Source organism: Lichenostomus cassidix, chromosome 5, assembly GCF_008360975.1.
Source record: "Lichenostomus cassidix isolate B80296 chromosome 5, HeHo_3.0, whole genome shotgun sequence".
NCBI lineage: Eukaryota > Metazoa > Chordata > Aves > Passeriformes > Meliphagidae > Lichenostomus > Lichenostomus cassidix.
Genome location: NC_139486.1, coordinates 62,722,466 through 62,736,415, shown reverse-complemented (window position 1 = coordinate 62,736,415; position 13,950 = coordinate 62,722,466). Strand labels below are relative to the sequence as shown.

General features: G+C 39.5%; 1 protein-coding gene across 6 annotated transcripts in view; it reads left to right on the top strand.

Moving 5' to 3' along the window:
• BUB1B (BUB1 mitotic checkpoint serine/threonine kinase B) overlaps positions 1 to 13,449 on the top strand; it is a 31,621-nt gene extending 18,172 nt beyond the window's left edge. For 4 of the 6 annotated variants that reach the window (XM_085063495.1, XM_085063499.1, XM_085063500.1 and 1 more), the window contains exons 9-19: positions 333 to 559; positions 842 to 951; positions 1,400 to 1,686; positions 2,621 to 2,802; positions 4,844 to 4,990; positions 5,148 to 5,263; positions 5,531 to 5,692; positions 6,402 to 6,544; positions 8,779 to 8,950; positions 9,315 to 9,421; positions 12,904 to 13,449. In XM_085063495.1, coding sequence (XP_084919621.1) covers positions 333 to 559; positions 842 to 951; positions 1,400 to 1,686; positions 2,621 to 2,802; positions 4,844 to 4,990; positions 5,148 to 5,263; positions 5,531 to 5,692; positions 6,402 to 6,544; positions 8,779 to 8,950; positions 9,315 to 9,421; positions 12,904 to 13,093 — 1,843 coding nt within the window. In that variant the 3' untranslated portion in view covers positions 13,094 to 13,449. The remainder of the gene's footprint in view (positions 1 to 332; positions 560 to 841; positions 952 to 1,399; positions 1,687 to 2,620; positions 2,803 to 4,843; positions 4,991 to 5,147; positions 5,264 to 5,530; positions 5,693 to 6,401; positions 6,545 to 8,778; positions 8,951 to 9,314; positions 9,422 to 12,903) is intronic. The other 2 variants (XM_085063496.1, XM_085063497.1) reach the window with 1 other exon arrangement.
• The last annotated feature ends 501 nt before the right edge of the window (positions 13,450 to 13,950 follow it).

The following is a 13,950-nucleotide window of genomic DNA, read 5'->3' as shown; positions in this document are numbered from 1 at the left end:
TAAATGGAACAGATCCTGCTTCAGGATGCATGGCAGTTCAGACATCATAAAAATTTTATTTTCTTTTGACTGGGCCATATTAACATGTTGGGTTGGATTTGTTGTTTGTTGTTTTGTTTAATTTTTTGTCACACAGTTGTGTGTAGTATGTTGGCCTTTGATGTTACTCCTTCCAATTTTCTTGTGCATTTTTTCTAAGCACAGAACAGAATGTCTTTACAGTGCTCCCAAACCAGATTTTGGCATTAGCCATGTTCTCTCCCGTGCCTGCTTTTCTGTGCTACACACAGTGAAGTACACAAAGCTCAAGTAATAATTTCATGGTGTTTCAGGACTCCGTGCAAAATTGAGCCCAGCATAAACTGTGTGTTAAGTACTCGCAAACATAAGGAGCAGGAGGATCCACTCCAGCGAGTGCAGGATCAGCAGCAGGACGATCAGGAAAAGACAGAGGTGGTGATGTACTGCAAAGAGAAAGTTTATGCTGGAGTTGACGAATTCTCTTTTGAAGAGATCCGAGCTGAAGTCTACAGGAAGAAAGCGAGAAAGAAGGAGGAAGGTATGTTTCAAAGTGGGCTGAGGCAAGTAAGGCTTTTGAGATGGAATTATAAAGTTGTATTTGCTTCTGTCAGTTATTGCAGCTGCATCTCTTTTTTTCTCCTGGAATAGTTGTTTAAATGCTATGAGGGACAGAGACAGTAACATATTCAACAGCTTTCCATGGAAGTTGTGGAACAGGGAAAGACCACCAGAAGTTTTGGCCCCTTGACAAATGATTTAGGCTGTAGCCACTGACTGTATGTGAAATATGCTTTGGGCCTTACCGACTTTTTTTCCTTAGACGAAATACAAGCCATAGAACGGAAGAAGGAAGAAATACAACGGAAGATTGAGGAGCTGGAAAAAAAATTAAAGATGAAAGAAGCTGACAGGCAGAAACGACGTGAACAAGTACTGTCCTCATTTAACAGTTTTTTTCCAAGTAGCAGGAATTTAAAATGAAAGTACACAAGAGAGCCAAAAAGTAGCATATTAGATATTCTTCTAACACATTTTAAACTTCTTGTGAGGGGATTCTTCACTGATAAAGTACACATTCTCTGCCTTCCTTTCCTGTTTCCAAAACAATGTCTTCGTAGTAAATGTTTCAAAGACACAGTTGTGACTTTGTTGTAAGCTATGTTAACTGCTTACGTGTGTCTCTAACAGTTGCAGGGTAACTAAAACCTCCTATGAAAGTTTATATAGGGTTGCAAAGAGTAAATGATGCATTCCAACTGAATGCATGTTGGAAGGTGGTGGGGTGGGATAAAGGGAAACGTCCAGCTATTATGTAAAGAAAAATTTGTCATAAAATCTACTACGTGTTTTCATGGTCTCCTTTTTTTTTTTTTCCCAGGAGCAGCTGAATGGAATTGAATGTTTGACTGAGGATGCAATTGTGACAGGCTCATACAAAACCAGCAGCCTTTGTGCCAACCCAGAAGACACATGTGACTTTAACAGGGCTGCCCACCTGGCCTCAACACCCTTTCACGGGGTGGCAGCTCAGAGAATCCCAACTCCTGCTTTCCCACAGAGCGAACTGGAGAAAGACAGTCCAGAATCCAAGAGTGCACCTCTGAATCAGGAGACACCAGTGTGTGAAGAAGCATACACTGAAGCTCTCCACGTAAAAAAACTGAGGTAATTAACTGTAAAAGGCCTTAAGCCCCTTTTCCTGCATGTCTTTGACGGTTGTAGCTTTAGTGTTGCTAAGGAAAGGGTTTTCTGCCAAGACCAGAATATACTGGAGAGACCTATTTCTTTATCTCAGGGTCTGCTTTGCCTTGAGCAGATTTAAGGGGTAATAGCAAGCCTACTTGGCTGTTCAGCATTACTGCTGTGGGACTTATGTACAAGTTTTTTTTAAGAAAAGAACTTGCAGCGAAATTAATAAATGCATTCTGTCTTCATTATCAAACATGAAAAGTAGAATCACCAATTCCTTTTATACTCATAGCCTTCTGCACTTATTTTGAGTATATGAAATGCATCTAGAGTTCGTGGTTTAGTTCTTCTACAGAGGAAAAAAGGTGGGGAGAAGAAAAAACTGGCAAGATAACTTTTTATTGTTGTGAAGAAAAAATATTTGTTGCATGGGAGTTCTTAATCTATAGCTGAGTTGGATTTTCTGGCTGTTCATGGGTAAACATGCATACCATGCTGAAAGTGTTTTTTACTCGGGAGGTTACTGGACAACCATGCTGATTACAGTTAGGAAGAGTTATTTCAGTTAGGAAGAGTTATTTCCAAGCCACCTCTTCACTGCTTTGAAAGCACTGAAATTTTGTAGCAAAGGGAGTGGTAAATATTCACAATGTCTTCTGTTCCAGCAGTCAGATTTGGTGGAAGAGAAGATTTTAAAAATCCTCTTTAGACTAAGATTCTGAGTGTAATCAATCATCAAAACTGAAATGAAGCCAAGACATGACTTCTGGCTTTCTGCTAGGGATGGGAGAGAATTTCTTCATGTTAATTAAATCTGGGCGTGCACAGTATCCTCTCCTGGTCCCTAGGTTTGCACTGTCTACAGCTTGTATCTTTGGGAAGTCTGAGTAGTTGATGTCTTTATTTGCAGCCCGATCATGGAAGCAAGCCTGGAAGATACTCGCTCGTCAGGTTCTTCAGTCTCAGGAGGTTCTCTGTCCTCTGTTACACAAATGTCTACTAATAAATACCTCCAGATCACTGAGAAACTGGAGCTGTCTCAGAGCTTACTTGCTGAAGTGGTTACTCATTCTCAAGGTGGAGTTGTTACTGGTTAGTACTAACCTGAATTTCACTCACAACAAATAACTTACAGCTGTCTCCACATGTGGGTTTTTTTCTGTCCTTCCTGTATCCCACTGTGCTTTGTGTCTTTCCCATTCCTGTGCCTTGTGACTGAACTTGTCTCCCTTGTTTGAAGCAGTAGTGTGGTGCAGTACAGGATGCTTGTCAGCATCTAAAACATGTCAGTGTTAAGGTGAGAGAGAAGTTACTTAAGGTAGTAAAGCAGGTAGTTTGTAGGAGTAATGCGCTCAAATTCTGACATGAAAAATTTGGACTGGATGGCAGTAATAACTTCTAAGACAGCTTTGTCTTGGTTTGTCTTTGTTTTTTCTCTGTAATCATACTGTGTGTCTCCTGATGTGCTGATAAGCTATTGCTTTAGAAAAGATGAATACAAATTTGGAGTCTAGTGCAAGTTGCATAGTTTTGGTTTAAATCTCCACTTTTAAATATGCTGTAAACTGTTGTGCTGCTTCACAGTAGCGTTCTAATTCCTATTGTGGGAAAACAGTAATGGTACTTAAATAGTAAAATTTTTCCTTTATTTTGCATCTAGTTAAAGGCCCGTGTTTCTCTCTGTTCTAAATATTTAGATTACAGTTAGAACAGAAATGGTCACAAAAAGCCTTCAAAATTTGGCCTGTGGAATTAGATGTGTGCTGAATTATGGTTTTCAAGGTGTTTAACCTGCTTTAACTCCTTTAATTTTGGTTTATGGTGCTTTATTAGAATTGCATATTTGAAAATTCAGAGTGTAACTACTCTGGAGATATATGTTCTCATGTGCCTGCAGACTATTTTATGATGAAGCATACTTGGGACCTGGAATAGAAATGTAATTAGAAGTGATTTCACTGAAGCAGGTGGAATATTTTGGATGGATCTTTGAGTTGTTTTTGTCATATGTACTAATCTTTAGAGCAAGATGGAAAATCTCTTCAGAAAAGAGAAAGCATTTTTTTGAGATGCTTAATGGTCCTTTCTTAAACTTTGCATCTTTCCTATTGCTTTATTTCTTGATTTCTGCACATCTCCCTTGAACTGCAGGTCTCACCCTACATGTAGTAATTCTTAATACTGTGTAAAGAATAAAAAATACTTCAGGTGTCTGTCAGTTTATTCCTGCAAAATATGCCAGTAAATTTCATAGGTTTGTGATGATAAAAGCTTGGAACATGTTGTAGCCTCCAGCCTGCACTGTTTCCTGGATCTGCTTTCACAGAGTTGCTTCCTGAGCAGTACTTACTGAAATGCTTTTCAAATTAGTATGGGTATAAAAGTAGATGATCTGGTTCTTACCTGTGAGCTGTAAAAGTTTAAAATGTTCTCCCTCCTTACAGTCATGGCATTTGGGAGAAGGCAGTAGAGGCCATCTCGTTCTTGTGTTTTATCTCAAATGAGCAGGCAGAGTAAACCCTTGAGGCTACCTCACTTTTTTACAGATCAGCTCATCTACTGAATGACCTTATATTCTGTTATGAAGGAAAACAAGTCCTACAGGGAATTATCTTAGGTGTCTTCCAGGAGATAAATGCCATTAAATTCTAAATATTTTAGTGAGCAGCAGAGTTGGAGTCCAACTTTGTTTTCCTTTTCTTACATAAAACCTCTGCTGTAATCAAAGGACTAAATTTCCCTAAACCCCATAATTTAAAAATCCCAAACTGATCACTTGCTCTGGGCATAGACTTAAAAAATGAGTGTTGCTTTGCAGAATGAGTTTGAATTCTGCTGTGGCTGAAATAATTCAGAGCTTTGTCTCTTGTCAAAGATAGATTTTGCATGATGCTACAGAAGAACACTTGAGACCTCACGATAAGAATTTGTAAGGCAGTTTTAAAGACAAGGGTCACATTCACTTCCCAGAACCATTGGAAAGAGATTAATTGAGTTGTTAAGAGGTGAGAAGTAATCAGAATGTGGATCAAAAGCTTCTAGTATCCAGGTTACGTATTACTGACAGATATAACCAAGTTGCAGAGAGTTAACACAATTTCAGCTCACTTCTTCTTGTTGTTTGTCTTCTTAGGGGATGATGTGGCTCCGTTCCTGTGGAGCGCTGAGCAGCGTAAAAAGCTTTTGGGTTCTGTGCTAGCATCGCTGACTGCTTCTCCAGATATTCACTCGGAGACTGGAACTCTGCCTTGCATGGAGGTTGGGAAAGACATTGAGCTGGGTAGGTGTACCAGACCCTCTGCAGCGCAGAGTTTGTGTTCTAATGTGTTTGAATTACGGTTCATATTCATCCTCTTAGTTTCATGTGGTGCAGGTGGGGAATGACTTGGGAGCAGCTATTTACTGTGACAGCTTATGAATGTAAACTTTCATCACAGGAAATGAGACTTACTGCATCAAAATGGAATATTGTAACAATGAAGAATACAAGATGTTTTTTGCCATTCCAGCTGAATGCACTTTCCCTGAGGATGCGAAGGGATTTGCAATAAAGGTAGCATACATGATGGTTATTGTACAAGAAGTGTGAAATGGTAAAATCTCATCCATTAATATAAACCCTTAATTTCTGAATTCCACGCATGAAGTTTGCTACTTCAAGTCCTCTTTCTAATTGTGGATCTAGATTAAAAATTTCTGACTGTGGAAAATGTCTTCCTTGGTCAAGTGGGAGGGGAAAGAAGAGAGGATGAGAAGAATATGAAGATGAGCAATTTTTACTTTATTCCAAAAATAAATGTTCTTATGTACCTTCTTGTAGGTGTATTCTGAGCCTGTGCCTTGGGATTTTTATTTCACCCATGAGTTACAGAAGCGTTTGAATTCTGACTTTGACCAGAGCTTCAGTGAGAATTGCAGCTGTTACCTGTACCAGGATGGCTGTGCCATTGTGCACAAGGATACAAACTGCTTCACACTCAGGGTCAGTACAGACAAACAAAGGACAATTGGAGGGTCCAAACTATTGCTCATGTGCCAGCAGTGAGTTTGGGGTGGTGGTATGCTCATTGCTGAAGAGCTGCTCCTGTTTAATCCTGGAATACAGATCTTTGGTCTTTATCTGTGTACAAATTGGGGCTGTCCGTTAATGCTTCAGTTGGGTCTGGTTTCTCATTCATAGGTCATGTGCTTCTCAGAGACAATCTTGAACCAATTTTTCACATTTTCTGTCTTTGTGAGTCATAAAGGACTGGAGCCAAGGCCCACATGTTATTCCACAGCAAGATTTGCATCTAAAGCTGTTGTTTAACTTGACCTCTTTCAATATAATCCAGTCAGCAATAGCAAGGTCATAGAATTTAATGCCTTGCTGACTGAATCACACTTGAAGTCTTGTAAGTGCATTTTGAATTGTTGCATGCAAATAGGACTGAAATTCAATAGTGATTTCAGTTTTCAGTTTGATTTCCCCCTCCTGATCTTTTGTCCAATTTTGAATAATAATGTTCCCTAAGAGCTTACTGTTCTTGTAATTCTGTTTGGGCTGATCATATGCAAAATCTGATTATACTGAATTTAGGGTGGGACTATTACCTCTGTACAGATGAATAATTAAACAAAAGGTGAGCTATAAATATTTCACCTAATCTAAGGCAGAAGGGTACAGAGATAGGTGTTTATTCTCTTTTCAGGATATTCTCCGTGACCGTAAGTTCATCACAAAGGAACTCATCTTCGTGGTTGTTCATGATCTTCTGCGTGTGGTAGAGAAGCTGCACAAAGCAGAGATTGTCCATGGAGATCTGAGGCCAGAGGTGTTGTTTCTGGGAGACAGGTTTGTCTCTTCCTATGAAAATATGGGAGGGACAGAATGGTCATTTCAGCTACAGCTCCCGTGCTGCTGTAATTTCTCCCCCTGAGCTGGTGTACTGAGGCCGGAACAGCAGGCCCTGAGCCCAGGCTGACCCCCAGATGAACCTTCCAATCAAATGCTGTATTTGTATTTGCTCCTTAACACAGCAGTGTTAGCCATATGATCTATGTATTCACTTATTGTCAAAACCCGTATTAGCCTTTCTGTATTTAGAAACCAGACAAGACCACACCTGGGGTTTGGGGGTGTAGGAGCAAGAACTCCTTGGGTTCCTCCTTAAGCCCTGGCCAGGATTTGGGAGGAACCCCGGAGGAGGCTGAACCCAGATGTTCCTGCACGGGAAGTTGTGTGAGCTTGTTTATTGCACATTGTCCAAGCCAGACCCTGTCCCAGCACAGTCAGAAGCTTCTTTGCCTGTGGGTGGATGCACCCGTAGGAATTCCCAGTTCTGTTTCTGCTTGACTAAGGTTCCAGACTGCTAACTGGATATGGTTCTTAACTTGCCTTTGGCTTTACACCAGAACCCTATCTGAAACCCAGGCAATTAGAAAACAGAAGTCAGGTGGGACTGGAATATCCAGATACCCTTAAACAAAGTGTTCAGCTTCCTCTGCAGTCCAGCTTGTATCTAGATGCACAGACCTAATTTTCTTCTTTAAGCTCTTTCCCATGCTATATTAAGAAAGTCATGTATCCCTTGGAATGAGAACTGTGAACTAAGTGTGGTGATACCTGGAAATAGAACACAAACTTTTCCAGACCATGTTAGAATGATAATATGAAAGCAAACCTTTACTTGAAAACCTTCAGGTACACAATATGGTGGAAAACAGCGCTCAGAATTCAATCCTTAAAATTGATAAGACTGGGCAATTAGGATATCTAGCCAATATTGTCTAACTAGAGGAACAGTTGGTTAGAAAATCTCGCCCCCCCACCCCGGGTTCTGCCCTCCTACTCTACCTTTATTATGCCCGTTGGTTACATGGTAAAAAAAAATGTCCTTGGAGAACTTAACAGCAAGACATAACAAAATTTCAGGAATGTGTCAATAAGCATCTGTTCAGTGTGGGAAAGAAAGGTGGGAAAGTGCTAGAAGTTATACTGAGGCATTTAACAGTCTCCAAAGCTTCAAATAGATGAAAGATATATAATAGGTAAAAACTTCAGGAATCAGTGGGAAGCCAGTAACCAGAATGTCTCATGAATCAGATATGATTCCATTACATAAATTCACTGGGGCTGTTCTTAGTTATCACCGATATGTTAAAAATAGCTATTAAATTGAGATTTACTTTGGGCCTACAGTAAGCTAACATGCATACTCCCAATGTATTTTATTTATAATTTCTTTGTGATTCTTTTATTAATAACTTATTTATATAGTTATTAATAAATTACATACCTGTACTATGCAAGTTCTAATATTTTCTTCACATCCTGCAATGGGCTGTCGTGCACATCCCTTGGTGTGCTGCATCCTGTTCTGGAAGTCACTGATCTAATAGTGGCTTGATGGACTTGGATATCTCCTGCTGGATTTCTGTGTGGTGAATACAAAACAAACAACTGCCAAAAAGTTAAGATAATGGTTTGGGGTTTTTAGATGGCAAGAGGCCAAGTGCATAGTATAAATCACAAAATAAGCTCACAGCATACAAGTACGTAAGGAGAGTAGTAGTGAGAGCTGTAATACATGGATATTGTTGGCCTGGCAGTTGTCGATAGATGCCTTTTAACATTTTATCATTAAAACATTTTAAGCCTTTACAGTTCACTCTTCCCTTCCCTTCCTGTTTGTCCTCCCTCACCTGTAGACTAGGAAAGGTTTTTTAAAGTATTATCAAGCTTAATTATTTTTTGCATCAATTATTCTGAGATTGAGAAGGAGAGGGAGAAGTGCAAAACATCACGCTATTCCCACAGTCCCCAAAGTGTGTTTCAGACAACTGTGACAAATATGAAAATAGCGCCTTAGTGTTTACTATTGCTTATTGTGGAGAAGCAGGATCCTCCCTAGGCTCCCTGCTGTGAGCCCTTGCTGTCCAGGGCAGCCCTTGCAGCAGTAGTTCTGACAGCAGCCATCAGAGGGGAGCATTGACATGGCTAAGACTCAGCTTCACTGTGCTGTTAAATTTAATTTAAAAAAAAAGTTTGTTGGATCATTTTCTGCCTCATGTGCTTCCTCTGCTCAGGATCTGTGATGCATTTTCTAACGAGAAGCTGTCATATGCTGTGAAGATGGTGGATTTCTCTCACAGTCTGGATTTGAAGTTACTGCCTGGAGTCAGCTTGCCCTACAGCTTTCCCACAGCTCACACCCCTCATGGACAACAGCTTCTGGCAGAAGGTTTTCTTCCTTATCAGGTGAGTTTCTATTTAGCAGGATATCTTAGTTTCTCTGTTTCCTTTACAAAACCCATTTTCTTAAGTTAAACTTTACTAGTGCTATGGAAAGGTCTGGTCTCCATAAATACTGAATAAAGAGAATTTTACATCTGATGGAATCTTTGGCATTAATTGAAGGGATTAGTGGTGCTGTTCAGTGATTGTAACTACTGCATTTATTTAGAATCCTACAATGAAACCAGAATTTTACCTTTTGAAGTTTTCTTGCTTAACAGGTCTCTGAAAGATTCTGGTGCAAAGATGGTTCAGACTTAAATACGTGAAAGCACTAAGAGCAGAAAGTCATAGACATTGAACTTTGTGATGCTTGTTGTGATTACAGGTAGACTTGGTTGGCATTGCAGATGTAGTCCATTTGCTGTTGTTTGGGGATCATATCCAGGTCTATCAGGAAAATTCCACCTGGAAAATCAGCCAAAACTTATCAAAGTAAGTCCTTTTACAGATGGGGCTGCTGGGAAAGAAAAGACATCTAATTTAATTTTCTTTATAGTGGTACTATCTTCAGAGCTTAGAATGTACAACCTGGGGCTGTTTTTGCCAAAAAGTGTTAGGTTTGTGGGAACTGTAATTGTGAAGTTCTTGGACTTGTTCACTGGTAGCCTCAGTGCTGTGTAGGAGACAATTTTAAGCAGAATATGAATAGTCCAGTTGAGATGATTTTGCTTTTTCTATCCTTTCAAATGAGACTGATTTAGTCTCTCTGCACCTTACAGGTCAAATTTGGAGAAGTTTGAGAAGGTGGGTGGTGAGGGGGGCAAAGATCATATGAGCATGTTGCTTCAGAAATGGATTCGTTTGGCTTTCTGCTTTTTTGTTTTCATTCTAGGACACTGATGGCAGAATGTAACAGTTGTCTGTAACAGTTGTAGAAACAGTACATGTGCACAACAAAGAAAATAATTTAAAACTGTCTCTAAGATGCAAGTGTGCAAACTGCTGCTCTTTGGAAGCTGCTGTTTGTCCTCAGATACTAAATTCTACTGCTCTCTTTTAGCTGCATGTTTTGGCTGTACATTTGCTCTGCCTTCTCATACACTTTGTTTGTTCTTAGACTGAACACTGTTCATTTTGTTGGGCACATACTGCAGATTTTTTTGCCTTGGCATTTCATAAGGACTTTCCAGAACTCTTGACTTAGGACAACAATTACTTCATAGGTATCTGATTCAGGATCATGGATCACTCCTAGAACCATTGCTTTAATAAAACATACTACCAGTATGGGAGTTGTCCAGTTCCCTAGCAACCTGCACTGCTTACATCTCCCAGTTTGTTGTACTCAGCCTTTGGAAAAAATCCCATCTTCTTAAGCTGTGTACAGAGGAAAAAATGTTTTTTCTTTTTTTTTTACTGGGTATATATCTGGTTTTCTACTATGAGATCCTTTCTTTAATTCTGCAAGAGATTAAATTGGGCTACTTCAGATGAATCCACAGAAGGCTTGGGACGTGGTGTCAGGGACCTGATCAGGATGTGGGGATGGGAAAAAGAGCAGTAACTGTCTGGGTAACTGGAGCAGGAGGAATAGTAAGTCTGAGTTGGGAAGGATAGGGCTGGCTGTCAGTGGAGTTTGGATGGGAGGGGTTAATTGGAAAGGAATTGTAGTCAAAGCTGGGGATGCTGGATTGAAAAAACTAGGATTTTGGGTTGAGGTAGAACTCGGAGGGAGACTTCAAGAGTGAGACCTGTGAATGGCTAAAGGAAACACAGCAGGAAGAAGTTAAAGCTTGGGCATGAGTTCTGTGGAGCTGGGACCAGGCTGTAATGGCTTCTCACTCATCTGCATGCCTCAGTTCACAATTTGGGAGTTCAGAGTACATATAGGGAATTTCTGTTTTCCACCCTCTCTTCTCCTTTGCTTCTGAAAGTATTAGAGACTTATCATTCATGATCTGTACTTACTTTTTCACTATCACTTATTCCAAGAAATGTCTTCATTGGTGCTCTAGCTACACATTGTACTGAAGTCTTATATGCACAGTGTAAATGAGGCATTTCATTATGTGGGAATAAGGAATTTGCACTAAATCCTTTTCCATTCACACATGGATCTTTTAGTGTGTCTGGTTGGTACTGATTGATGACTCTTGCTCTAGTCAGTTTAAAGCTTTCAGGTAATCTGTGACAAGCAAATTCACTGCTGCGGGGAACTTGCATCCACCAAGAGGCTCCAAAATTATGCACTCCCTGGGAGAAGAGTCAGCTGATGGAGAACAATCTTGCTCTTCATCCTTTGCATACAGCCCCAAGTGCTGGTGGCACTTGTAACACCCGCGATGACACAGGATTCTTCTTCCTGTTGCTTTCAGTAATTCTACTTTTTAAAAGATGACCTTGCTTCTGTCCTTTCTATTCAAAGTTCTCTAAATGATTTGGAAAGTGAGTTTTTTATTTCTTTGGGGTTCATTTGGAAAGCTTCCAATTAAAAGGCTGACTGGTGTTAAATACAACAACCATGACCCTCTTATCTTAAGAAAACTTTTTAAAAATTACTTAATTATTTTTAAGTATTAAACAAATGTAAAGATAACAGAATGACTGAAAGAGCTACTGATTTTACTACCAGTTCAACAAAATACCAAAGCAGTGGGGAATTGCAGGGTAGAGCACAAAGTTTTTCTTCCAAGGTCAATGGTTCCCAATAAAAGAGAACCCACTTAAAAGGTGACAGAATGAAAGCAAAGCACTGCAACATTGCGGTAGAGATTTAGCGGAAGGTAGAATGTAAATTCTGATCAAGTTGATTTTTTTCATCTCTGAGTATAATGCCGACAGCCTGTTTTTCAGGGGAGGGATTTTACCATTATCATAGAATAGATTTGATGAATTTTTTCTGTTTTCACTGTACTATTTTAGGAAGCTTCATCTGTGCAGGTTTATGTGAGGCAGGATATGGAAGCTGTGTTTGAATTTTTAGGACTATTTTTGTCACTTAGAACTTCTTACACCGCCTTAGCAACACTTCATCATCTCTGCTACACCTCTTGCTCACCTAATCCCACAAAGAAAATGGACTCAAGTCTTATATTTTTTTTCTTGGTTAGGTTCTGCATTGACTTAATTATTTTAGCAAATACAAGAGTTACCAGTGGTAAGAGCTATAGGCTGGATTCATTCTGAGACTGGCTGCTGCTGTTTTGTCAGTCACTTAGATAAAGCAGAGGCAGATAATTTGTTTCAAAGCCACTGTAACTCCTAGCTCCAGGGAGAAAAGTGCTTCTGTATTCAGTAGCAATGCAAGACTGAAGAACAAAGGGTTAGCTCTAATATCAGTTTTCTGAGACTTAAATGAGTCACTTAACCTTTTTATTCATGTTGTGTGGGTACATCTGGCAGAGAAAGGATTTATTACTATTAATTGTCTCCAAAATGTTATCTATACAGAGCTGTGGCAGATGGAAGGAAGGGAAAAAACAAAATAAATCTGGCTCTAAACCACCTTTTTCTTTTTTTTTTAAAGTTTTTCTTGCAGCTTTCCTTTAATATATTGCCCTGTTAACTTAGCATGCAAGTGGGTAAATAAGATTTACATCTGCCCCTTATTCATGAAAGGAGTTTCCCAAGTTGTTTGGTTCAAAAATGTTCTTGATAACTCCTTTGAACTACAACTGCCATAGCTTAGCGTGAATAGTGGTAGTGGTCAGGTATACTAGAAGAGGTAACTACATAAACAGTTGGTTTAGACCTGTGTAGTTACTATCCAGAAACCTATTGAAGAAAGAGAAAGAGGTCCATACATATAAAATGACCAATATGTTCCTAGTTTTCCTTTATATTTATTCACGTGGGTGAAAATTATTATTTCCAGTGTGGTTCTCCCAGGATGTTTAGTGCTGAATATAAATGGAGACCTTGATAGACATGGTGTGTGTGTACTTTTCCACTGAACACTGCTCTGTTTGTTTCAGGACCCCTGGCAGTGATTTCTGGAGTAAACTTTTTGAGAAAATTCTGAATGCAGATGGTAAGTCCACAGTACCTCTGCTGAAGGAGCTGAGAGAGGAAATCAGTGAAATGTTTGACAGCTCTTTCCAAGAACGACTTTTGTTGACCTTAGCTGCTGTGGGACAAACTTTCCTCCTGGTGGACTTCCAGTGATTTCATAGAAAACAAACACATTTGGTATTGTAGAGAAGAATTTGTTGTTGTGTTCTGATGTTTTCAAATGTAAACGTGAGAGTGTTTGGAGCCATTCTCCAATACTTCACATGGGACTTGCTCAAGAATGTTTCTTTTGCATGACTTCATAGAAAACCTTCTAAGCCTCTCCAGGAACTTTTGTGTTGAAGTGGTTTGTGAGAGAAAATTGTTTGTCTTAACTGCTGCCTCCCCTTGTACAGCTCCTTAAAAATTTAATGCCTAAGTTGCATTGCACACTTTGAAATGTCTTTGCATTCAATTAATTCAAGTCCTTTAATTAGTGTTTAATCAATAAAGTTGTATTTTGGTAACAAGTGTCATATTAAGCATTGCTGTCAGATGGTTTCAAAAGACTTTTATTTAGAAGCCATGCAGGAGTGCTGCTGCATGACTGGGAATATTTATTCATGGATGCAAAAGCATCCTCATTTGGCAGCTTTCATAACCATATGAGATCTCCTGGATACCTGGATACAACTTGAATGATTCTGCTTGGAATGTGCTCTCGTAGAAAGTTGTCTTAAGAAATAGATGAAGTCATGAGTGGAAAAGCTGCACACATAAACCTTTTTCCTTCTTAAGGCGAGAGTTTTGTTTACTTTTGCAAGGGCTGGAGTTTACTTTTGCAAAGGCTGGCTCAAATCCTGACTAGATTTGAGCATCCCTGAACTCTCAATTTGCCCTAAGTGAAGTGTTGGCAGGCTTTTGTGGGAGGTTAGGTGGATAGCTGTATGTGTTAACCTTTTATACACTGCATTATTGAAACAAATACAAGGACTTCATTTTATTCAAGGCAACAGAATTTACAGGATCCA